This window comes from Bubalus kerabau, chromosome 5 (assembly GCF_029407905.1).
Source record: "Bubalus kerabau isolate K-KA32 ecotype Philippines breed swamp buffalo chromosome 5, PCC_UOA_SB_1v2, whole genome shotgun sequence".
NCBI classification, from domain to species: Eukaryota; Metazoa; Chordata; class Mammalia; order Artiodactyla; family Bovidae; genus Bubalus; species Bubalus kerabau.
Window position 1 is genome coordinate 59,849,514 of NC_073628.1, and position 26,932 is coordinate 59,876,445.

Sequence of the window (26,932 nt, forward strand, 5' to 3'; positions counted from 1 at the left end):
CCAGTTCCAAGTTGGGATAGGAGTACATCAAGGCTGTATATTGTCACCCTGTTATTTAACTTTATGTGGAGTACATCATGCGAAATGCTGGGGTGGATGACTCACAAACTGAAATCAAGATTGCCAGATAAATATTAACAACCTCAGATGTGCTGATGACACCAGCTCTTTCCAGAGAGTCAAGATGAACTGAAGAATCTCTTGATGAAGGAGAAAGAATAGAATGAAAAAGCTGGCTTAAACCTCAACATGAAAAAGCTAAGATTATGGCATCCATTCCCATCACTTCATGGGAAATAGATGGGGAAACAATGGAAATAGAGACAGATTTCATTTTTGAGGACTCAAAAATCACTGACAAGAGTTACTGCAGCCTCAAAATTAAAAAGAAAAAAAATCCTGATCCTTGGAAGAAAAGCTATGACAAATGTAGATAGAATTTTAAAAACCATCACTTTGCCAAAAAAGGCCTGTATAGTCAAGCTATGGTTTTTCCAGTACTCATGTATGGATGTGAGAGTTGGATCATAAAGGAGGCTGTGTGCCAAAGAATTGTTGCTTTCAAACAGTGGTGTTCTCCTGAGAGTCCCTTGGAGGGCAATGAAATGAAACCAGTCAATCCTAAAGGAAATCCACCCTATATATCCATTGGAAGGACTGATGCTGAAGCTGAAGCTCCAATACTTTGGCCACCTGATGTGAAGAGCTAACTCATTGGAAAAGACCCTGATGTTGGGAAAGATTGAGGGCAGGAGGAGAAGGGGTTGATAGAGGGTGAGATGACTGGATGGCATCATTGACCCAATGGGTATGAATTTGAGCAAACTCCGAGAGATAGTGAGAGACAAGAAAGCCTGGTGAGGTGCTGTCCAAGGGGTTGCAAATAGTGGGACACAAGTGACTGAACAACAAGTGAAGCTTATTCCACCAGATGGCACTGTTCAGTCTCTAAAGAAGGGTTTTGTTTTGTTTTAATTATTTTGTGGGCAAGGCAGGAAGGGGCCTTGAAGATTCTGAGACTCTTTTTGCTTTAATATACATTTCAAAAGATGATGTGGGAAATAGGCAATATCATGATCTTAAACATTTTGTATATTTTTTCCAGAACTGAGACTGAAATAAGAACTGGGGCATGGATAGACATATTTGTATGAATTAAATATTCTGCAAAGTAGAAAGAATGTAACCAAATCATGGCAGGAGAAGGAAGAGATGAATGGAATATAACACTGACCACTGAGAAGTAGGTGAGTGTACAAACATCCCACTTACACCTGGCAGTAAGATGTCAAATAGTTGAGTATAATGAAAACAGGAATGGTGTTCTATGAAATGTACTATACAGGTTTAGACATATAGAAAAGACACAATACTTTCTCAGATAACAAAGTAAGTGTAACAATAACCCTGTATACGAGACAGCAAAAGAGACACTGATGTACAGAACAGTCTTTTGGACTCTGTGGGAGAGGGAGAGGGTGCAATGATTTGGGAGAATGGCTTTGAAATATGTATAATATCTTATAGGAAACGAGTCGCCAGTCCAGGTTCAATGCACGATACTGGATGCTTGGGGCTGGTGCACTGGGACAACCCAGAGGGATGGTATTGGGAGGGAGGAGGGAGGAGGGTTCAGGATGGGGAACACATGGATGCCTGTGGAGGATTCATTTCGATATATGGCAAAACAAATACATTATTGTAAAGTTAAAAAATAAAATAAAATTTTTTTTAAAAAGTAAGTGTAAAAGCACAAAAGGAGAGGAGTGTATATATCCACATAAGATGCTATACCAAAGTTTACACCAAACATGAGTCATATCTATAAGCATGTACAGTGTGAAATTGTCTAATAAAGAAAGGGTCCTTCAACTGATTTAACCTTATTCTGTCCGTATACAAGGAGCACACCTAATCAGAGTGACCTAAGAAACTAAACCTGGTTTATGCACTACAATTGTCCAGGCTTGGAGGAGAAAGAGACAGGGAGAGACGTGGAGAGTGAGACAGAGTATTATGAGGTTAGAATTTAGATTTAACAAGAATTTTTTGGACTCCAAAATCACTGCAGATGGTGATTGCAGCCATGAAATTAAAAGACGCTTACTCCTTGGAAGGAAAGTTATGACCAACCTAGATAGCATATTCAAAAGCAGAGATATTACTTTGCCAACAAAGGTCCATGTAGTCAAGGTTATGGTTTTTCCAGTGGCCATGTTTGGATGTGAGATTTGGACTGTGAAGAAAGCTGAGTGCCGAAGAATTGATGCTTTTGAACTGTGGTGTTGGAGAACACTCTTGCACATCTCTTGGACTGCAAGGAGCTCCAACCAGTCCATCCTAAAGGAGATCAGTCCTGGGTGTTCATTGGAAGGACTGATGCTGAAGCTGAAACTCCAATACTTTGGCCACCTCGTGCAAAGAGTTGACTCACTGGAAAAGACTCTAATGCTGGGAGGGATTGGGGACAGGAGGAGAAGGGGATGACAGAGGATGAGATGGCTGGATGGCATCACCGACTCGATGGACATGAGTTTGAGTGAACCCTGGAAGTTGGTGATAGACAGGGAGGCCTGGTGTGCTGTGATTCATGAGGTCTCAAAGCGTCAGACACAACTGAGCAACTGAACAGAACTGAACTGAAAGGAACAAATGGCTCAGCAGGTAAAGAATCCGCCTGCAATGCAGGAGACACAGGAGATGCAGGTTGGATCTCTGGCTCAGGAAGATCCCCTGGAGGAGGTCATAGAGATCCACTGCAGTACTCTTGTCTGAAGAATTCCTTGGACAGAGGAGCCTGATGGGCTACTGTCCATGAGGTTGCAAGGAGTCTGAAAGGAGTGAGTGAATAAGCTCACGACCAAGCACACAGAGGAATAAAGGACATTGCACAATGCAAAAAGTCCAAATCACAATAAAAACTTACCAGGTTGGGAAACTTGTGCTAGATCCAGAAACATGACGTTCTACTGCTCCTGGATGTACCTTCAGCTTGCAACCACCCCTCTGTTGTTGGAGATACGGTTTTGCTGTTAGTTCTGGGTCTAGAGAAGAACAGGCTAGCAGGAATCTAACAGGATTTTCTCTCTGGATCACCAGATCTCCACGTGGAGATGTCTCACCAGATCTGTGTCTCTAACTACTGTGGGTAACTGCCTCACTGGTAGAGCTGGAGAAATCTTCTTGTTTCTGATTTCCCACTCCAATCTATGGGCAAAACTCAGGGAAAACCTGCAAACCAAAGAGTGTGAAACATAGTTTATAAGTGCTAACCTCTAAGAGGGCATAGCAGTGTGTAGAAGGTGGATTCAGTGCTTGGCAACACCAGTAAATAATCAGTGTAGTTCACCATTGTCCACCACAATAACAACAATGATGCTTCAACACAACAATATTAAATCCATCTCCTAAAATGAAGATTCCTTTGTTCCCTTTCTATAGACTGAAGGCAAAACTTCCAAGAGTCACCTTATTTATATTTGGTGACATTATTACCTTGTTTAATTTACTCACATCTCCACACAGGTGTCTTGTATTTTTAAAAAGGGAATGATTTTTCTTTTTTTTTTTTAACTTTACAATATCGTATTGAAAAGGGAATGATTTTTCTTTAAAACCATAAGGGCAAAGAGGAAAACGTAGTTAAAAATTTACAAGTATATTTACAAGAATCAAACTAGAAAGCACAATGAAGCAAACCTCAAAGCAGAGTCAAAAGTAGACTCTGTTGAAATTATAAATTCGTTTTTCTACACCTGATAGTATATCTGCCTTGTATTCAGCCAGAAATGAAAAAGTCCATGTCCCTTTCCTTGTGGGGTTAACCTAAACTTCATTTCCAAGTGGTCAGAATCTAGAGGGAGCTCACACTTAATCGGTTACTGCTGTCTTCTATTAACCTTTATAGGAACATAGAAAAGTGCAAAGGAGAAGGCTCAGAGAATATCCTTATCCAAATATAATTTCCTGTCCACATGATGTAGTAACAGACAATGACCGTTTGGTGGCTGAGTTCAATGTCCCCAGCCTGTGTTCATATTGATTTCTGTGCCTGACAGTTCAATGACAGTTCAATCTTAAGATAACAGATAGTTACTTTCCACTTCCAGGAAAGGGAAATATCCATATTTCTGGTGAAAAGACCTTATACTATGACCTAAACCTTGCACTTGGCAGAATAAGAAAACGTAAGCCTGGAAAAAGAATGTTATTAGTGATTGTACATCTTAACAAATGCAGACAAAATTATAATCAACACAACCTAACACTAATACTTGGTTAAAAAAGAAATACAAGAAATAAAGTTCTTGCAAAGACAAATAGAAAATGTTTTTGTTCAATCATTTTATAGCCATTGATATGATACAGTGCCAATATGTTAGCATCCTAACAAACTTAGAACACTGTTAGGGTTTGTGATGTTGTGATTTTCAATAAAAAAAGATATAGTTGGTCTTTGTCCCCTTTTGGGGCACAGAACTCTAGAAACTCTTGGAATTTCCTATATGTCTTTTGTTATGTTAATATAGTGACTTTTGGAAATCTTCTAATGATGGAGGCTAGTTCCCCAGGGAACCATCCGTATGACTAGATGGTTGAAACAAAGATCCCACCCTCCTGATGTCCAGTGAAGGGCAAGGGACTGGAGGTTTCATCAGTTAGCAATGGTGAGTAAATAAATAATTTATGCCCATGTAGTGATGCCTTGGTTCTGAGAACCTCCAGGACTCATAGCTTAGAGGAACTTGGAGTGTGGAGCCCTGGAAGAGCATGGAAGCTCTGCACTTAGTAGGTTCCTGCTGTCTTCTGCTAACTTCTATCACACCTTGCCCTGCGCCTCCCTTCCATCTGGCTGGTCATGAGTTAATCTAATTAGTTTATTTTGAGTTCCAGGGGCCACACTAGCAAGTAACTGAACCTGAAGATGAAGTTGTAGCTACCTCCAATCTTAATGATTAGACCAGAAGTGCATGGTCATGTGGATTTGTGATAGGCTTCTGAAGTGGGGAGGGTGGCATGTTTGTGGGACTAGGCCCTTATCCTCTGGGATCTGAAGCTGTTTCAGGTAGATGGTATTATTATGTACTAAATTGTAGCATACCCAGCTTGTGTTGGAGAATTGCTTGCAAGTATGGGGAAAAAAATACACATCATGATAGAAAAGATCATCAAACCACTTGAATAGCATATTTCAGTTGGGATAACAAATAGACTTGTCCTCAGTGGAAATAAACTTACAGCTAAGTGTGGTAACTGAAAATGTTCAATTTCACAAAGTGAATTTTGCACAGTTTCAATTAAGCTTCTTGTCTTCCCTCCCACTGTTTCCTTCATATGTGGTGGTTGTTGTTGTTCAGTCACTCAGTCGTGTCTGACTCTTTGCAACCCCATGGACTGCCTTATACCAGGCTTCCCTGTTCTTCATAAGTACCATTTACTAACTTGACACCTGTCTAGGTTTGTCATAACTCTCTTTAAAGGAGCAAGCATGTTTTAATTTCATGGCTGCAGTCATTGAGACAGTGTACTGAAAGCAGAGACATCAGATTCCTGACAAAGGCCCATCCAGGCAAAGTTATGGCTTTTCCAGTAGTCATGTATGGATCTGAGAGTTGCACCATAAAGAAAGTTGAGCACTGAGGAAATTATGCTTTTGAATTGCAGTGCTGAAGGAGACTCTTAAGAGTCTTTGAAGTGTAAGATCAAACCAGTCAATCCTAAAGGAAATCAATCCTGAATATTCATTGGAAGGAGTGATGCTGAAGCTGAAGCTCCAATACTCTGGCCACCTGGTACAAAGAGCTGACTCATTGGAAAAGACCCTGATGCTGAGAAAGATTGAAGGCAAAAGAAGGAGATGGCAGAGGATGAGATGTGTTAGCTATCATCACTACTCAATGGACAGGAAAGACTTCAGGAGACAGTAGAGGACAGAGGAGCCTGGCATGCTACAGTCCATGGGGTCACAGAGTCAGACACTTGTTACTGATTGACCAACAGCAAACCTGAAACCTGACCTTGTATGAGTAACTGAACTGTGCCATTTCTTAAAGTTTTAGGGGAGAACTTCCGGCTTCTTTTCTTTTTAAAATATATTTATTTGTTTTAATTGATTCATGATTGCATTACAATATTGGTTTGAATCTGTCATACATCAAAATGAATTAACCATAGTTGTACATTTATCCCCTCCTTCATGAATCTCCCTCCACCTCTCACCCATTCCCACCCCATCTAGGTTATTACAGAGCCCTGGTCTGTGTTCCCTGAGTCATACAGCAAATTCCCGTTGGTATCTGTTTACATATGTTACTATATATGCATCCATTCTGCTCTCTCCATTCATCTCACCCTCTCCCTCTTCTCCCTCACCCTTGTCCATAAGCCTGTATCTCCATTGCTGCTCTGTGAACAGGTTCATCAGTACCATGCTTATAAGTACATTAATATACAATACAGGTTTTTCTCTTCCTCACTTACTTCACTCTGTATAATAGGCTCTAGGTTCATCCACCTCATCAGAACTGACTCAAAATGCACTCCTTTTTATGACTGAGTAGTTTCCATTGTCGGAGAAGGCAATGGCACCCCACTCCTGTACTCTTGCCTGGAAAATTCCATGGACAGAGGAGCCTGGTGGTCTGCAGTCCATGGGGTCGCTAAGAGTCAGACACGACTCAGCGACTTCACTTTCACTTTTCACTTTCATGCATTGAAGAAGGAAGTGGCAACCCACTACAGTGTTCTTGCCTGGAGAATCCAGGGACGGGGGAGCCTGGTGGGCTGCCGTCTCTGGGGTCGCACAGAGTCAGACACGACTGAAGCGACTTAGCAGCAGCAGCAGTATTCCATTGTATATGTGTACCATAGCTTCTTTGTCTATTCAACTGTCAACGGATATCTAGGTTGTTTGCATGCATGTCTATCGTATATAGTGCCATAATGAACAGTACAGGTGTCTTTTTTAGTTTTGATTTCTTCAGGGTATATACCTGGTCGTTGTATTGGTAGGCCATAGGGTGGTTTTATTACTAGTTTTAAGGAATGTCCATACTATCTGCCATAGTGGCTGTATCAATTTACATTCCCACCAGAAGTGCAGAAAGGTTCCCTTTCTCCAGACCCTCTTCAACACTTCTTCTTTATGAAATTTTTTATTATGGCCATTTGGTCTGGTGTGAGGTGATATCTCGTAGTAGCTTTGATTAGCATGTCTCTAATAATGAGTGCTGTTCATGGATTTATTAGCCATCTGTAGGTCTTCTTTGGAGAAATGTCTGTTTAGGTATTTTGCCCACTTTCTGATGGGCTTGTTTGTTTTTCTGGTATTGAGTTGTATGAGCTGCTTGCATAATTTGGAAATTAATAATTCAGAAATTGTTTCCTTTGCTATTACTTTGTTCCATCCTGAGGACTGCAGACCACCAGGCTCCTCTGTCCATGGGATTTTCCAGGATATCTTTTCACTTTGTTTATAGATTCCTTTGCTGTGAAAAGTCTTAAAAGTTTAATTATGTCCCACTTATTTATTTTTGGTTTTATTTCCATTATTTTAGGAGGTGAGTCATGAAAGATCATGCTGCAATTTATGTCATACACTATTCTGCCTATGTGTTCTTCTAAGAGTTTTATAGTGTCTGGTCTTAAATTGAAAACATTTAGCTTTTATCCATTTGTGTTTATCTTTGTGTATAGTGTTATGAAGTTTTCTAATCATTCTTCTGCACGTAGTTGTCCAGTTCTTCCAGCATCAGTTATTGGAGAGACTATATTTTCCCCATTGTATATTCTTGCCTCCTTTTTCAGAGATAAGGTGCCCATGGATGTGTGGGTTTCTCTCTCGGCTTTCTATCTTGTTCCATTGTTCTTTACTTCTGTTTTTGTGCCATTGCCATGCTCTCTAGATGACTATAGCTTTGTACTATAGTCTGAAATCACAGAAATTGACTCCTCCAACTCTAGTCTCCATTCTTTTTTTTAAATTTATTTATTTTAATTGGAGGCTAATTACTTTACAATATTGTAGTGGTTTTTGTTATACATTGACATGAATGAGCCATGAGTTTACATGTGTTCCCCATTCTGAACCCCCCTCCCACCTCCCTCCCCATCCCATCCCTCTGTGTCATCCCAGTACACCAGCCCTGAACACCCTGTCTCATGCATAAAACCTGGACTGATGATCTGTTTCACCTATGATAATATACATGTTTCAGTATATTCTCTCAGATCATCCCACCCTCACCTTCTCCCACAGAGTCCAAAAGATTGTTCTATGTATCTGTGTCTCTTTTGCTTTCTTGCATATGGGATTATCATTACGATGTTTCTAAATTCCATATATATTGGTTAGTATACTGTATGACAGGAGAAGGTAATGGCAACCCACTCCAGTACTCTTGCCTGGAAAATCCCATGGATGGAGGAGTCTGGTAGGCTACAGTCCATGGGGTCACTAAGAGTCAGACATGACTGAGCAACTTCACTTTCACTTTTCACTTTCATGCACTGGAGAAGGAAATGGCAACCCACTCCAGTGTTCTTGCTTTCAGAATCCCAGGGGCGGCGGACCCTGGTGGACTGCCATCTATGGGGTCGCACAGGGTCGGACACGACTGAAGCGACTTAGCAGCAGCAGCAGCAGCAGCATACTGTATGAAGACATACAAGACCTTTTAGAACTAACACCCAAAAAAGATGTCCTTTCATTATAGGGGACTGGAATGCAAAAGTAGGAAGTCAAGAAACACTGGGAGTAACAGGCAAATTTGGCCTTGGAATACAGAATGAAGCAGGGCAAAGGCTAATAGAGTTTTGCCAAGAGAACGCACTGGTCACAGCAAACAGCCTCTTCCAACAACACAAGAGAAGACTCTACACATGTGTTGAGGTCCTTTAATGGGCCAGAACCTGGTGGTCCAGAGTCAATGATAAGAAAGTAAAGGAGAGAAAGAGGCTGATATTACTTGGTTTATGAAAAAAGCCAATAAAGCCCCTGGAACGGGGCTTGCTCTTTCCACGGAGGCCTCAGGCACCCTCTCGATGGACTGAAGGCTCAGAGCACTTTCTTGAGAGGGTCTTAGAAGCCCGGGCAGGAAAGTGAACTCAGAGGGCCTATGTGCTCCAGGGGATCAGCCTGAAAGAGAGAGACAGACAGACAGACAAAAAATATACGGGGACCAGAGCTCTGATGGAGCAAAGGTGTTTTAATCAACATGGTGTGGGCATATATACCGTCTTACAAAGTAGTTATTCTCACCAAAGATAAAGATTAAAATTACAGACTTACAAAACATAGCAATCCATATTAAAGGGAGAGATTTGTAAACAATCACTTTTACCGTATCGTACACAAGAAGGAAGAGGGTACTTAGCACCATGTAGAAACACTAATGAAGGAAATCCCTGGATTCTTCAGCCCCCGGGAGAGGCTTGCCTCTCCTCTTAATTGCTGAATATTCAGGAATTAATAAGGAACAGAGAATTCCTGACAGATCCAAAACAGCATATAGGAAGCCTCCTGTTAAATGCTTCCTGACACACATGGACATCACCAGATGGTCAACACCGAAATCAGACTGATTATATTTTTTGCAGCCAAAGATGGAGAAGCTTTGTACAGTCAACAAAAACAAGACCAAGAGCTGACTGTGGCTCAGATCATGAACTCCTTACTACCAAATTCAGACTTAAATTGAAGAAAGTAGGGAAAACCACTAGACCATTCAGTATGACCTAAATCAAATCCCTTATGATTATACAGTGGAAGTGAGAAATAGATTTAAGGGACTAGATCTACTAGATAGAGTGCCTGATGAGTGCCTGATAGAGTGCCATCCGTAGGATGGAGGTTTGTGACATTGTACAGGAGACAGGGATCAAGACCATCCCCATGGAAAAGACATGCAAAAAAGCAAAATGGCTGTCTGAGGAGGCCTTACAAATAGCTGTGAAAAGAAAAGAAACAAAAAGCAAAGGAGAAAAGGAAAGATATAAACATCTGAATGCAGAGTTCCAAAGAATAGCAAGAAGAGATAAGAAAGCCTTCCTCAGCGATCAATGCAAAGAAATAGAGGAAACCAACAAAATGGGAAAGACTAAAGATCTTTTCAAAAAAATTAGAGATAACAAGGGAACATTTCATGCAAAGATGGGCTCGATAAAGGACAGAAATGGTATGGACCTAACAGAAGCAGAAGATATTAAGAAGAGATGGTAGAATACACAGAAGAACTGTACAAAAAAGATCTTCATGACCCAGATAATCATGATGGTGTGATCACTGACCTAGAGCCAGACACCCTGGAATGTGAAGTCAAGTGGGCCTTAGAAAGCATCACTACGAACAAAGCTAGTGGAGGTGATTGAATTCCAGTTGAGCTATTCCAAATCCTGAAAGATGATGCTGTGAAAGTGCTGCACTCAATATGCCAGCAAATTTGGAAAACTCAGCAGTGGCCACAGGACTGGAAAAGCTCAGTTTTTATTCCAATCCCAAAGAAAGGCAATGCCAAAGAATGCTCAAACTACCACACAATTGCACTCATCTCACACGTTAGTAAAGTAATGCTCAAAATTCTCCAAGCCAGGCTTCAGCAATATGTGAACCATGAACTTCCAGATGTTCAAGCTGGTTTTAGAAAAGGCAGAGGAACCAGAGATCAAATTGCCAACATCTGCTGGATCGTTGAAAAAGCAAGAGAGTTCCAGAAAAACATCTATTTCTGCTTACTGACTATGCCAGAGCCTTTGATTATGTGGATCACAATAAACTGTGGAAAATTCTAAAGGAGATGGGAATACCAGACCACCTGACCTGCCTCTTGAGAAACCTACATGCAGGTCAGGAAACAACAGTTAGAACTGGACATGGAACAACAGACTGGTTCCAAATAGGAAAAGGAGTATGTCAAGGCTGTATGTTGTCACCCTGCTTATTTAACTCATATGCAGAGTACATCATGAGAGACGCTGGGCTGGAAGAAGCACAGGCTGGAATCAAGATTGCTGGGAGAAATATCAAAAACCTCATATATGCAGATGACACCATCCTTATGTCAGAAAGTGAAGAAGAACTAAAAATCCTCTTGATGAAAGTGAAAGTGGAGAGTGAAAAAGTTGGCTTAAAGCTCAACATTCAGAAAACGAAGATCACGGCATCTGGTCCCATCACTTCATGGCAAATAGATGAGGAAACAGTGGAAACAGTGTCAGACTTTATTGTTTTGGGCTCCAAAATCACTGCAGATGGTGACTGCAGCCATGAAATTAAAAGACGCTTACTCCCTGGAAGAAAAGTTATGACCAACCTAGATAGCATATTCAAAAGCAGACATTACCTTGCCAATAAGGTCCATCTAGTCAAGGCTATGGTTTTTCCCGTGGTCATGTATGGATGTGAGAGTTGGACTGTGAAGAAAGCTGAGTGCTGAAGAATTGATGCTTTTGAACTGTGGTATTGGAGAAGACTTTTGTGAGTCCCTTGGACTGCAAGGAGATCCATCTAGTCTATTCTGAAAGAGATCAGTCCTGGGATTTCTTTGGAAGGAATGATGCTAAAGCTGAAACTCCAGACTTTCGCCATCTCGTGCGAAGAGTTGTCTCATTGGAAAAGACTCTGATGCTGGAAGGGATTGTGGGCAGGAGGAGAAGGGGACGATAGAGAATGAGATAGCTGAATGGCATTACTGACGTGACGTGAGTCTGAGTGGACCCTGGGAGTTGGTGATGGACAGGTAGGCCTGGTGTGCTGCGATTCATGGGGTCGCATAGAGTCGGACATGACTCAGCAACTGAGCTGACTGACTGAACTGATATTGTATTGGTGTTTTTCTTTCTGAACCTCAGTCTGTATAATAGGCTCCAATTTCATCCACCTCATTAGAACTTATTCAAATGCATTCTTTTTAATAGCTGAGTAATATTCCATTGTGTTTATGTACCACAACTTTCTCATCCATCCATCTGCCAATGGACATCTAGGTTGCTTCCATGTCTTGGCTATTATAAACAGCGCTGTGATGAACATTGGGGGTACACATGTCTCTTTCAATTCTGCTTTCTTCAGTGTGTATGCCCAGCAGTGGGACTGCTTGGTCATATGGCAAATCTATTTTCAGTTTTTTAAGGAATCTCCACACTGTTCTCCATAGTGGCTATACTAGTTTGCATTTCCACCAGCAATGTAAGAGGGTTCCCTTTTCTCCACACACTCTCCAGCATTTATTCCTTGTGGACTTTTGGATAGCAGCCATTCAGACCAGTATGAGATAGTCCCTCATTGTAGTTTTGATTTGCATTTCAAGATATTGTCTATTCTTCTTTCTTAAAATTACTTTGGCTTTTGGGGGTCTTCAGTGTCTCCATACAAATTGTGAAATTTTTTGTTCTAGTTCTGTGAAAAATGCCACTGATAATTTGATATTGCTTTCAATCTCTAGATTGCTTTTGGTAACTCAGTCATTTTCACCATATTGATTCTTCCAACCCAGGAGCATGGAATATCCCTCCATCTCTTTATTTTGTCTTTCATCCGGGTCTCTTAATTTTCTGTATATAGTTCTTTTCTCTCCAAAGGTAGGCTCATTCCAAGGTATTTTATTCATTTTGTTGCAATGGTAAATGGAGTTGATATCTTAATTTCTCTTTCTGATTTTTCTTTGTTATTCTATAGGTATAGAAGTGATTTTTGTGTATTGATTTTAAAATCTGTGACTTTACTAAATTCACTGATAATTTCTAGCAATTTTCTGATAGTATCTTTATGGTTTTCTATGTACAGTATCATGTCATCTGCAAATAGTGAGAGTTTTACTTCTTCCTTTCCAATCTGGATTTCTTTCATTTCTTTCTTTTTTTTTATTTTTATTTTTTTAATTTTATTTTATTTTTACATTTTACATAATTGTATTAGTTTTGCCAAACATCAAAATGAATCCGCCACAGGTATACATGTGTTCTCTTCTCTGATTGCTGTAGCTAGGAATTCCAAACTACGTTAAATATTAATGGCATGACTAGGCACCCTTTTCTTGTTCCTGATCTTATAGGGAATGCTTTCAGTGTCTCACTGGTGAGAATGTTTACTGTGAGCTTGTTGTATATGCCTTTTAATCATAAATGGGTGCTGAATTTTGTTGAAAGCTTTTTCTGCATCTATTGAAATTGTCATATGGTTTTAGCTTTCAATTTGTTAAAATAGTGAATCATATTAATTGACTTGCATACATCCAAGAACTCTTGCACCCTGGAATAAACTCAACTTGATCATGGTGTATGATCTTTTTTATTGTGTTCTTGAATTCTGTTTGCTATAATTCTGTGGAGGATTTTTTTACCTATGTTATCAGTGATATTGACCTGTAATGTGTGTGTGAGAGAGAGAGACAGAGAGAGAGATATCAGTATCTGGTTTTGCCATCAGTGTGGTTGTGGCCTCATAGAATGCCACAATAGAGGAATATAGAGGAATGTTTTCCTCTGCAAGTTTTAGGAAGAGTTTGGAAGGATAGGTGTTAGCTCTCTTCTTAATGTTTTATGGAATTCACCTGTGAAGCCATCTGGCCTTGGGCTTTTGTCTTGGGGGAGATTTTTGATCACAGTTTTGACTTCAGTGTTTCTAATTGTCTTGTTCATAATTTCTATTTCTTCCTGGTTCAGTCTTAAATTGAAGGAGGTAGAACTTTTCTAAAAAGCTGAGCATTTTCTCTAGGTTGTCTATTTTCTTAGCCTACAGTTGCTCATATTAGTCTCTGTTGATCTTTTGTATTTCTGCATTGTATGTTGTGACCACTCCTTTCTCATTCCTAATTCTGTTGATTTGATTTTCACCCTTTTTTTCTTGATGAGCCTGGCTAATGGTTTGTCAATGTTCTTTATCTTCTCAAAGAACCAGCTTTTGGTTATCAATCTTTACTATTATTTCCTTCACTTCTTTTTCTTTTTTTTAATATAAATTTATATATTTTAATTGGGGGCTAATTACCTTACAATATTGTAGTGGTTTTGCCATACATTGACATGGATCTGCCATGGGTATACATGTGTTCCCCATCCTGAACCCCCCTCCCACCTCCCTCCCCTTCTCATTCCTCTGGGTCATCCCAGTGCACCAGCCCCGAGTGCCCTGACTCATGCATCGAACCTGCACTGGCAATCCATTTCACATATGATAATAGACATGTTTCATTGCCATTCTCCCAAATCATCCCACCCTGGCCCTCTTCCACAGAGTCCAAAAGACTGTTCTATGCATCTGTATCTCTTCTGCTGTCTTACATATAGGGTTATTGTTACTGCCTTTCTAAATTTCATATATGTTAGTACACTGTATTGGTGTTTTTCTTACTGGCTTACCTCACTCTGAATAATAGGCTCCAGTTTCATCCACCTCATTAGAACTGATTCAAAAATATTATTTTTAATGGCTGAGTAATATTCCATTGTGTATATGTACCACAACTTTCTTATCCATTTGTCTACTGATGGACATCTAGGTTGTTTAGCCTCTACATGTTTGTATTTTTAATAGTTTTTTTTTCCCCTGTAGTTGACATCTAAACTTACTGCACTGTGGCCAGAAAAGATGTGTGGAATGATTTCAACTTTTTTTTTAATTTAACAAGGCTAGATTTATTGCCCAGGATGTGATGTATCCTGCAAAAGGTTACATGTGCACCTGAGAAACAGTTGAAATTCATTGTTTTGGGGTGTAAAGTCCTATGGATATTAATTAGGTCTAACTAACCTATTGTATCATTTAAAGTTTGTGTTTCCTTGCTAATTTTGTTTAGTTTATCCATCCATAGGTGTGAGTGGGGTATTAAAGTCTCCCACTATTATTGCATTATTATTAATTTCCCCTTTCATACTTGTTAGCATTTCCTTACATATTGTGGTGATCCTATGTTGGGTGCATATATATTTATAATTGTTATATCTTCTTCTTAGAATGATCCTTTGATCATTATGTAGTGTCTTTCTTTGTCTCTTTTCACAGCCTTTACTTTAAAGTCTATTTTATCTGATATGAGCATTGCTACTCCTACTTTCTTTGGTCTCCATTTGCATTAAATATCTTTCCCTGCCCTTCACTTTCAGTCTGTATGTTCCCTTGTTTTGAAATGAGTCTCTATTAGACAGTATATACAGGGGTCTTGTTTTTTTACCCATTCAACCAGTCTTTGTCTTTTGGTTGGGGCTTTCAACCAATTTACATTTAAGGTAATTATTGATAAGTATGATCCAGTTGCCATTCACTTTATTGTTTTGGGTTCAAGTTTATACACCCTTTCTGTGTTTCCTGTCTAGAGAAAATCCTTTAGCATTTGTTGGAGAGCTGGTTTGGTGGTGCTGAATATGCTCAGCTTTTACTTGTCTGTAAAATTTTGATTTCTCCTTCATATCTGCATGATATCCTTGCCGGGTACACTAATCTGGGTTGTAGGTTTTTCTCTTTCATCACTTTAAGTATGTCCTGACATTCCCTTCTGGCCTAAGGAATTTCCATTGAACGATCAGCTGTTATCCTTATGGGAATCCGCTTGTGTGTTATTTGTTGTTTTTCCCTTGCTGCTTTTAATACTTGTTCTTTGTGTTTGATCTTTGTTAATTTGATTAATATGTGTCTTGGGGTGTTTCACCTTGGGTTTATCCTGTTTGTGACTCTCTGGGTTTCTTGAACTGTGTGACTATTTCCTTCCCCATTTTAGGGAAGTGTTCAACTATTATCTCCTCAAGTATTTTCTCATGGTCTTTCTTTTTGTATTCTTCTTCTGGGACACCTATGATTCGATTGTTGGGGTGTTTAAAATTGTTCCAGAGGTCTCTTAGGTTGTCCTCATTTCTTTTCTTTTTTTTTTTTTTCTTTTTTCCTCTCTGATTCATTCATTTTTACCATTCTATCTTCTACCTCACTAATCCTATATTCTGCATCTGCTATTCTACTGTTGGTTCCCTCCAGAGTGTTTGTGATCTCATTAATTGCATTATTCATTATGTATTGACTCTTTTTTATTTCTTCGAGGTCTTTATTTCTTGCCATTCACCTACAATCTACAACCCAGATTAGTGTACCCAGCAAGGATAGCATTCAGATATGAAGGAGAAATCAAAATTTTACAGACAAGTAAAAGCTGAGCATATTCAGCACCACCAAACCAGCTTGCCAACAAATGCTAAAGGATCTTCTCTAGACAGGAACTACAGAAAGGGTGTATAAACTTGAACCCAAAACAATAAAGTGAATGGCAACTGGATATTCTCAATCCTTGTCTCTAGTCTATTTATCTGTAACTCCATTTTGTTTTCAAGATTTTGGATCATTTTCACTATCATTATTCTGAATTCTTTCTCAGGTACATTCCCTGTCTCTTCCTCTTTGGTTTGGTGGGCATTTATCCTGTTCCTTTACCTTCTGAGTATTTCTCTACCTTTTCATCTTGTTTATATTGCGGTGTTTGGGGTGGCCTTTCCGTACTCTGGCAGTTTGTGGTTCCTCTTTATTGTGGAGGTTCCTCACTGTGGGTGGGGTTGGATGGGTGGCTTGTCAAGGTTTCCTGGTTAGGGAAGCTCGTGTCAGTGTTCCGATAGGTGGAGCTGGATTTCTTCTCTCTGGAGTGCAGTGAAGTGTCTAGTAGTGAGTTTTGAGATGTCAGTGGGTTTGGTGTGACATTGGGCAGCCTGCATATTGAAGCTCAGGACTATGTTCTTGTGTTGCTGGAGAATTTGCATGGTATGTCTTGCTCTGGTTCTTGTTGCCTCTTGGGTAGTGCTTGGTTTCATTGTAGGTATGGAGGCTTTTGATGAGCTCTTATTGATTAATGATCCCTGGAGTCAGGAGTTCTCTGGTGTTCTCAGGATTTGGACTTAAGCCTCCTGACTCTGGGTTTCAGTCTTATTCTTACAGTAGCCTCAAGACTTCTCCATCTGTACCACACCAATGATAATACTCTAGGTTAATGATGAAAAGTTTCTCCACAGTGAGGGACACCCAGAGAGGTTCACCGAGTTCCATGGAAAAGAGAAGAGGGAGGAGGGAAATAAAGGTGACCAGGAGGAGAAGAGGGGGAATCAAAAGGGGAGAGAGAAAGCTAGCCAGTAATCACTTCGCTATGTGCTCTACACAGTCTGGACAGCTCAGAAATGTTCACGGAGTTACACAGTGAAGAGAAGAGGGAGGAAGTAGACTGATGTGGCCAGGAGGAGAAAATAAGGAATCAAAAGGAGAGAGACAGATCCAGCCAGTAATCAGTTCCCTAAGTGTTCTCCACAGCCCAGAACACACAAAGAGATTCACAGAGTTGGGTAGAGAAGAGAAGGGGGAGGGAGGAGATAGAGGCGAGTCCAAAGGGGGAGAGAGCAGTCAAGACAGTAATCTGGCTACCAAGTAAAAATGGGTACTGAATATTGGGTTCTTAAAGGTACACAATTGATAACAAATACCAAAAAGCAAAGTATGGGGAGGGAGGTGGGAGAGGGGTTCAGGATAGGGAACACATGTACACCTGTGGCCGATGCATGTTGATGTATGGCAATACCAATACAATATTGCAAAGTAAAAATAATAATAATAATAATAAAGCTCTGATGGTCAAAAAAAAATCTAGAATAGAGATTAGATTCTCAAAAATATGATATTACAAAAACAAACCAAAGTCACAAAATTATAAAATATATATATAATGTTTGCTTTAAAAATATGGGGTTTTTTTGCAAGCTTATAAAAATAGTAGGTTATAAAATGAAAATTAAAGGAGTAATATTTTAATATTTTAAAAAAATTAAAACATGATAATAGTAAAAATATATCTAGGAATTTCTCTGGAGATGTTATGGACAGTGTGGGGTCAATTCATTTTCAAATAGTTCCTTGATCTGGCTTATACTTCTTCTCAAGATCTATAGGCCCTTTCCTATGTAGTCGCTAACTACAGGGTTTTAATCTGTTGCACCTGTCCCTTCGAAAGGGATTCCCTCTATTTATTTTAGCTTCTTCTGTTTACTGGTCTCTTCAGCATCTAATTTCTGCCCTGACACAAGGGGGCAATGGTAGTCAGTTTTTCAGGCTCACTTGTTCAGTTGTGCTGTCGGGAGGGAGCAACACTGCAAACAAATATCACTGGCATGTGTGGGAAGTGCTCCCAGGGTTTCAGCCGCCCTGGGTTTGCCCCCACTCACCGCGTGTGTGCTTTCATTCTACACTTCTCAGGCTCTATGTTGCTCTGCCAGGAACTATCTGAGGCAGGCCCTGGGTTGCTTACACTTCCCAGGTCTAAGTTGCTCAGGTTCAGGTTCTCAGGTACTCCACAAAGGCGCAGACTTGGTTGGGCCTGAGTTTGGTGCACTTCCCAGGTCCGAGCAGCTCAAGTGACCAGGTCCTTGGCGAGCGCAGTCACCCCCATGTAGTGGGTGCATCTTATAACCTCCTCTGTCCCAGCCACTCAGTTTTCTGAGTGTACAATGGATGTGCCTTCTGAGGTGTGCCAGGTGTCTCTTCTGGGGAGCTGATCTCTGGCTGTGACCCTCCTGGCAGATGTCGAACCTCCAGAATCCCTAGAAATCTTGGTTAGCAACAAAGCCTGATGCAGTTTGGTAGATGATGCCTCTCTGGGGCCGTGATTGCCCTCTTCTGGCTCTGGCTGCCCCCACCTGCCTATCTCTGGCTGGGGATGGGCTGATCCGCAGTTGGCTAGCTGTGCACAGTCCTTTGTTCTGTAAGCCGGCCTGGCAGTCTTAGGTTAGGGCTTTTGAGGGGATAGTTCTCTCTCTCTCTCTCTCTCTCTCTCTCTCTCTCTTTTTCTTTTTTTCCTGTCTTTCTCTTGCTATCCCACAGTCTGGGTTGCTATCTCACCTTAGTTCCCTCAGATTGCCCTCAGGGCATTCAGGCCCAGGCCTTACCCTAAGCAATGCAGCCTGTGCTTCCCTGTCCATCCCCTGCTTGCTAGTGGCAGATGCGAGCCTCTGGGCTGCTTCTCTGCTGGGAGTTGCCATTGGCATGTAATCTGTGGGTTTAATTATTTATTTTTCCTCCTGGTTAGGTTGCCCTCTGTGGTTCCAAGATTCACTACAGACCCACCAGTGGGAGCGTTTCCTGGTGTTTGGAAACTTCTCTTTTTTTAGGACTCCCTTCGTGGGATAGATCTCTGTGCCTACCTCTTTTGTCTCTTTTTTTATCTTTTATATTTTCTCCTACCTCCTTTCGAAGACAATGGGCTGCCTTTCTGGGTGCCTGATGTCCTCTGCCAATATTCAGAAAATGTTTTCTGGAATTTGCTCAGCGTTCAAATGTTCTTTCAGTGAATTTGTGGGGGAGAAAATGGTCTCCCTGTCCTATTCCTCTGCCATCTTACGACTACCTCCTTTCACTTCTTTTTCATTTATTTCTGCTCTGATCCTTATAATTTATTTCCATTTACTATTTTTGGCTTTTTGCTGTTGTTATTTTATCAGCTGATTCAGGTGTAGAGTTAGGTTGTCTATTTTATAATTTTCTTGTATCTTCAAGTAGGATTGTATTGTTATACACTTCCCCCTTAGAACTGCTTTGCTGCATCCCATAGGTTTTCTGTCATTGTGTTTTTGTTGTCATTTCTTTCTATGAATCTTTTGATTTCCCTTCTGATCTCTTCAGTAACCTCTTTATTATTTAGAAATGTATTGCTTATTATCCTTGTTTTTGTGTTTTTTGCAGTTCTTTCCCTGTAATTGATATCTAGTCTTGTAGCATTGTGGTCAGAGAAATTGCTTGGTACGATTTCAATGCCCTGAAATTTACTGAGGCATGATTTGTGGCCAAAGCTGTGGTCTATTATGGAAAATGAATGTTCCATGTGCACTTGAGAAGAAAGTGTATTCTTCTGCATTTTTGGATGGAAAGTTATGAAGATATCAATTAATCCAAATGGCCTAATGTTTCATTTAAGATTTGTATTTTCTTTTAGATTTTCTGTTTTTCATGCTCTGTCCATTGGTATAAGGAGAAGGTGTTAAAGCCACCTACTATTATTGTGCTATCTCGAGCTCCATTTTTATGTCTGTTAGTATTTGCCTCATGCAAGGAGGTATTTCTATGTTGGATACATAGATATTTACAGTTGTTATGTCTTCATTTTGGATTGATTCCTTGATCATTATGTAGAGTCCTTTTTTATCTCTTGCAATATTCTTTACTTTATAGTGTATTATATCTGAAATGAGAAGTGCCACTCTGGCTTCTTTTGATTTCCATTTGCATGGGTATCACTTTCCATCCTTTTGCTTTCAACCTGTATGTGTCTCTAGGTTTGAAATGGGTCTCTTGTAGGCAGCAAATATATGGGTCTTGTTTCTGTATCCATTCATCAAGTCTATATCTTTTGGTTGGAGAATTTAGTTCATTTACATTTAAAGTAATTATTGATATATATGTTTCTATTGACATTTTCTTAATTGTTTTTGTATGTCTTTCCTTTCTCTTTTGTTTATGACTTATGTAAGTCCCTTTAGTATTTGTTGTAATGCTGGATTGGTAGTCCTAAATTCTCTTACATTTTGCTTTTCTGTAATGTGTTTGATTTCTCCATCAGTTTTGAATGAGATCCGTACTAGATAGAGTAGACTTGATGCCATTTTTTTTTTCCTTTCAGTATTTTAAATATATCCTGACATCAACTTCTGGCTTGCAGAGTTTCTGCTGGCTTGATGAAAGATTTGCTGTTACTTGTATAGGTTTTCCATTGTATGTTGCTTGTTTCTTTTCCCCTGATGCTTTTAATATTGTGTTTTATACTTTGTGCTTTTAATCTTTGTGTTTAATATCTGTTAGCTTGATTATTATGCGTCTCAAAATCTTTCTCCTGGGGTTTATCCTGTACTAGACCCTGTGCTTCTTTTAGTTGATTGACTATTTCCTTTCCCATGTTGAGGAAGTTTTCAACTGTAATCTCCTCAAAAATGTTCTCAGTGCCTTTTTTTTTCTGTTCTTCTTCTGAGACCTCTATAACTCAAACATTGGTGAGTTTAATACTGTCATAGATTTCTTCTCATTCTTTTTCCTTTATTTTTCTCTTTAGCAGTTGCTTCTGCCATTCTATCTTCTAGCTCACTTATCTGTTCTTCTGCCTCAGTTACTCTACTATCAGTTCCTTCTAGACTATTTTTAATTTCAGTAATGTGTTATTCATATATCTTCATTATTTATTCTTTATTTATTTATTCTTTGTTTCTTCTATGTCCTTGGTAATTGCATTAATTGTGTTAATTGTTTCTTGCATATTTTACATCCTATTTTTGAGGCTTTGGAACTTCTTTACTGTCATTATTCTGAATTATTTTTCAGGTAGTTTCCTTATTTCCTCCTTGTTTATTTGGTCTTGTGAGTTTCTACCTTGTTTCTTCATTTGTCCTATATTTCTGTGTCTTTCCTTTTTTTTTTCTAACTTACTGCATTTGAAGTCTCCTTTTCCCAGACCTTAGGGATATATCCCTTCTTCCTTTGGTTTTTGCTCTCGGTGGGAAAGGTTGTTTCAGTGGTTTGTGTTGATTTCTTGTTAGGGGTGACATGACCCTCCATTGTAGTGGAGGAGGTGAGTTTTGTTTTCTTTTTTTTTTTTTTTTTTTTCTTTTCCAGAAGGACATGGCTGTGTGAGGTGGTATATTTTGGAGTGTCTATCAGAATCCTGTCTGCTGATGATTGTTATTGTGCTTTTGTCTTGCCAGTTGATTGGGTAAGCTGTCCTGCAGTGTATATGCCATCGGCAGCTCAGTGATACAAGGCTCTGTGTACAATTCTAGGCCTTCATGGATTTTCTCAGTAATTAATTTCTGTGGCGGAGAGGGAGTGATTAGGAGCTCTCTAGCAGTCTATAATCTTGGACTCAATGCTCCCACCTCAGTGGTTCAGTCTCAGAGACAATCTCCCATCCTGAAATTCTCCATCTCTTCTTTTCACTTTTAATGTCTTATCTTTTCTCTTACCTTCTTCCAGTGAGCTTATCTTACCCCACTGGAAGCCTGGGGTCTTCTACTGTCTCCTAAAGTCTGCTTTGTAAGAGTTGTTCAATATCTCAATGAGTTTTTGGTGTATTTGTGGGGAAGCTGGTGATTTCCCCATCTTACTCCTCAGCCATCTTTTTTTGCTTCTTTTCATGTATTGCTGTATTATATAATATTGTTTAGAATTCTATATAAAATATCCTGTGCATTTAAGAAGTCATATAACATTTTTGTTAATGGCACAGTATTTAGAGACAGACTAATAAGAGTTTAAGTTTTGGCATAACAATGGGATAGATGTGAGGTCTTTGCTGATATACTATGAGCTGTGTGGCTTTCATCTCATCTGTGAAATATCTACAATCAATATATTCCATATATGAGCTTCCCTTTCTATAGTCTTCCCTCATACTTTACTCAGGAAAGAATCCACCCGCAATGCAGGAGAACTGGGTTCAGTTCCTGGGTTGGGAAGATCTCCTAGAGAACGAAATGGCAACTCGTTCCAGTATTCTTTACTGGTGAATCCCATGGACAGAGGGTCTTGGCATTGTACAGTCCATAGAGTTGCAAGAGTCAGACATGACTTAGCAATTAAACCACCACCATACCCAGTATTAAGGACCTTTGTGAAGATCGCACATATTAATTATATAATATCTTGAAATGTAGTATAGGATAAGTATTCAGTTGTTACTAAAACTTAGTTTTTCTTATTTTGATATCTTCTTAGGCAATAATCTTACCACTAAGCATTCCAGGGGCTACAAACTTCAAGGGAAACTAGAACTTAATCCTTACTAGGGAGTCATATCTCCAGAGATATATTGTGATTTCCTAACACTAAAATGTTGAGTTTTAAGCCAACTTTTTCACTCTGCTCTTTAACCCTCATCAAGAGGCTTTTTAGTTCTTCTTCACTCTCTGCCATAAGGGTCATCTGCATATCTGAGGTTATTGATATCTCCCAGCAATCTTGATTCCAGCTTGTGCTTCTTCCAGCCCAGCATTTCTCATGATGTACACTGCATATAATTTAAATAAATCGGGTGAAAATATACAGCCTTGATGTACTCCTTTTCCTATTTGGAATCAGTCTGTTGTTCCATGTACAGTTCTAACTGTTGCTTCCTGACCTGTATACAAATTTCACAAGAGGCAGATCAGGTGGTCTGGTATTCCCATCTCTTTCGGAATTTTCCACAGTTTATTGTGATCCACACAGTCAAAGGCTTTGGCATAGTCAATAAAGCAGAAGTAGATGTTATCTGGAATTCTCTTTCTTTTTTGACGATCCAGCAGACGTTGGCAATTTGATCTCTGATTCCTCTGCCTTTTCTAAAACCAGCTGGAACATCTGGAAGTTCATGGTTCAAGTATTGCTGAAGCCTGGCTTGGAGAATTTTGAGCATTACTTTACTAGCGTGTGAGATGAGTGCAATTGTGTGGTAGTTTGAGCATTCTTTGGCATTGCCTTTCTTTGGGATTGGAATAAAAACTGAGCTTTTCCAGTCCTGTGGCCACTGCTGAGTTTTCCAAATTTGCTGGCATATTGAGTGCAGCACTTTCACAGCATCATCTTTCAGGATTTGAAATAGCTCAACTGGAATTCCATCACCTCCATTAGCTTTGTTTGTAGTGATGCTTTCTAAGGCCCACTTGATTTCACATTCCAGAATGTCCGGCTCTAGGTCAGTGATTACACCATCGTGATTATCTGGGTGGTGAGGATAGGGAAACAGTGGAAATAGTGTCAGAGTTTATTTTCGGAGGCTCCAAAATCACTGCAGATGGTGACTGCAGCCATGAAATTAAAAGACACTTACTCCTTGGAAGGAAAGTTATGACCAACCTAGATAACATGCTGAAAATCAGAGACATTACTTTGCCAACAAAGATCTATCTAGTCAAGGCTATGGTTTTTCCAGTGGTCATGTATGGATGTGAGATTTGGACTGTGAAGAAAGCTGAGCGCTGAAGAATTGATGCTTTTGAACTGTAGTTTTGGAGAAGACTCTTGAGAGTCCCTTGGACTGCAGGGAGATCTAACCCATCCATTCTGAAAGAGATCAGCTCTGGGATTTCTTTGGAAGGAATTATGCTAAAGCTGAAGCTCCAGTACTTTGGCCACCTCATTCGAAGAGTTGTCTCATTGGAAAAGACTCTGATGCTGGGAGGGATTGGGGGCAGGAGGAGAAGGGGACGACACAGGATGAGATGGCTGGATGGCATCACTGACTCGACGGACTTGAGTCTGAGTGAACTCTGGGAGTTGGTGATGGACAGGGAGGCCTGGCGTGCTGCGATCATGGAGTGGCAGAGTCGGACACGACTGAGCAACTGAACTGAACACTAAAATAAAGAAGAACGTAGTGGAGAATGTATTAGGAAATCACACACATAATTCTACAAATTACTTCATTAGAAAATGAACTCTTGTTTCAAAGCAGTTTTAGGTTCACAGCAAATTTGAGAAGAAAATACAGAGTTTGTAAACTCCCCACCACACACACACACACACACACACACACACACACACACAGATTGAGGTTTGTTTTAAGGAAGTGGCTCATGTGATTGTGAATACTGGTAGGCCTGAAACCTGCAGGGTAGGTGGCAGCCTGGAAAATCCAAGAAGGTTGTGTGTTGTAGTTTTTTGCTTTGGAAGTTTTGAGAAGCAGAGTTCTTTTTTCCTGGAAGGAGCTCAGTGTTTTCTTTTAAAACTTGCAACAGAATGGATGAAGTTATGAAAGGTAATTTACTTTATTCAAAGTCTGTGATTAAATGTTAATTATATCTTTACGATGCCTTCAGAGAAACAGACAAACTGATTTGACCAAGCATCTGAATACTATAACCCGGCCAAGTTGATTCAAAATTAACCACCATATAAAATATCCAAGGTGAACTTGGATATTTAGTTCAGGAGATGCCAAACTAATTGTGGAAGATTCATCTAATTTCTTCCTGCTGCTTGCAGTAAAATATATGCAATAAGTTGTAAGTTGAAGAATGAATCATCAGCCATTAAGGAATCAGTAGGGGATAATTTGAAATTTCCCAGCCTACCCCAGGAGTGTACTCACTAATCAAGTAGGTAGTGAGGAGAAACCATCCTTTGCTTAAAAGTTTAGGCATGTGACTTGTTGTTCAGTTGCTCAGTCATGTCAGACTCTTTGTGACCCCATGGACTGTAGCATGCCAGGCTTCCCTGTCCTTCACTATTTTCCAGAGTTTGCTCAAACTCATGCCCACTGAGTCAGAGATACCATCCAACCATCACGTCCTCTGTCATCCACTTCTCCTCCTGCCTTCAATTTTTCCCAGCATCAGAGTCTTTTCTAAAGAGTCAGTTCTTTGCATCAGGTGGCCAAAACACTGGAACTTCAATTTCAACATAAGTACTTCCAATGAATATTCGGGGTTGATTTCTTTTAGGATTGACTGATTTGATCTTCTGATGGGCCAAGGGACTCTCAAGAGTCTTCTCCAGCAAACTGTTCAAAGGCATCCAATCATCAGCGCTCAGCCTTTTTTATTGCCCACCTCTCACATCTGCATATGCCAGCATTGACCATACAGAATTTTGTCAGCAAAGTCATGTCCCTGTTTTTTAATATGCTGTCTAGGTTTGTTATTTTTCTTCCAAGGAACAAGCATCTTTTAACTTGATGTGAAATTAAATAGCTTGCTTTCAAGGAGCAAGTGTCTTTTAATGTGACTTGAAATCCAATCATCTCAGCCCAGATGGCGCTCAGTTCAGTCACTCAGGTGTGCCTGACTCATTGCGTCCCCATGGACTGCAGCATGCCAGGTGGAGCCAGTGGTAAGGAACCTGCATGACAATGCAGGAGACTTAAAAGATGGGCGTTTATTTCCTGGGTTGGGAAAATCCCCTGGGGAAGGAAATCACAACCCACTCCAGTATTGTTGCTTAGAGAACCCCATATACAGAGGACCCGGTCAGGCTACAATCCCTGAGGTCGCAGAGTTGGACATAACTGAAGTGACTTAGCCAGAAATAGAGATGCTGTTATTCAGGGACAATCTGTGTTTTATCCATATAGCTGAAAACTTCTATGTATTAAAGCACAAGAGACTAACAAGGTTTTTGAGAACTATATACTAGCAGAAATGCGTTCAGCCTGGACTGAAAGGGACAGGCATCAAACACATAAAGGAGAATACCTCAAAAGATAGATCCTGCTCAAAGAGGCATGGGATAACAGGGCCTCTCCCAGCTAAGAAAGTAGGCTAGCCTCTCTGGTGGGTTGAAAATTTGGGGCTTTCTCCCATGGGCATTTTTTTTTTTTTTTCATAGAGAAGTGTTCTCTCTATTGGGATCTAATGAGATTTCTCCTCACGGTTTTAAGACTTCTCTGTCTCCATTTTTGAATGGTAATGTCTATCCTATGTATGTATTAACACTGCATTTTGAAAGCGTATTGCTTATTTTCTCGTTCATAGGGGCACACATGAATAGGAATTTTGCCCAAGGATGCATAAAAACAGCCTCATCCATAACTTATTTAGAAGATATTTAAGTAAAATTTGGAACTTAAAGTTGATGCTGAAAAGCGTGAAAACCTTGGGAGATGCTGGGATTGGGTGAATATATTTGACACTTGGGAAAGATAGGAAGCTGAAAGGCTGCAATGTTCACTGTTATGTGTCGAACAGTGTCCTCAAAAGAGTTTTTAGAATCCTTACAGCCAAGACCTAAAAGTCTTACTTTCTCTGGAATTAGGTATCTAACAGATGTAATCAAGTTAAGATGCAACCATTTTGGTGGGCTTCAATCAAATATCACTGATGTCTTTTAAGAAGAAAAAAATACAAGTAAAGACAAAGACACACAGAGAAAATATTTTGTGGCCAGAGAAGCAGCAGTTAGACTAATGCAGCTGCAAGCCAAAAACCAGCAAGGACTGAAGGCCACTCCCAGAAGCTACAAAGAGTA

The 26,932-nt window shown here is 39.9% G+C and overlaps 1 protein-coding gene across 1 annotated transcript in view; it reads right to left on the bottom strand.

Annotated features, from left to right (window-relative positions):
• LOC129654239 (complement factor H-like) overlaps nucleotides 1-6,430 on the bottom strand; it is a 143,035-nt gene extending 136,605 nt beyond the window's left edge. Inside the window, 1 exon segment of the mRNA XM_055583756.1 lies at nucleotides 6,352-6,430. Within this exon segment, the coding sequence (XP_055439731.1) occupies nucleotides 6,352-6,430 (79 nt within the window).
• Nucleotides 6,431-26,932: the final 20,502 nt, after the last annotated feature.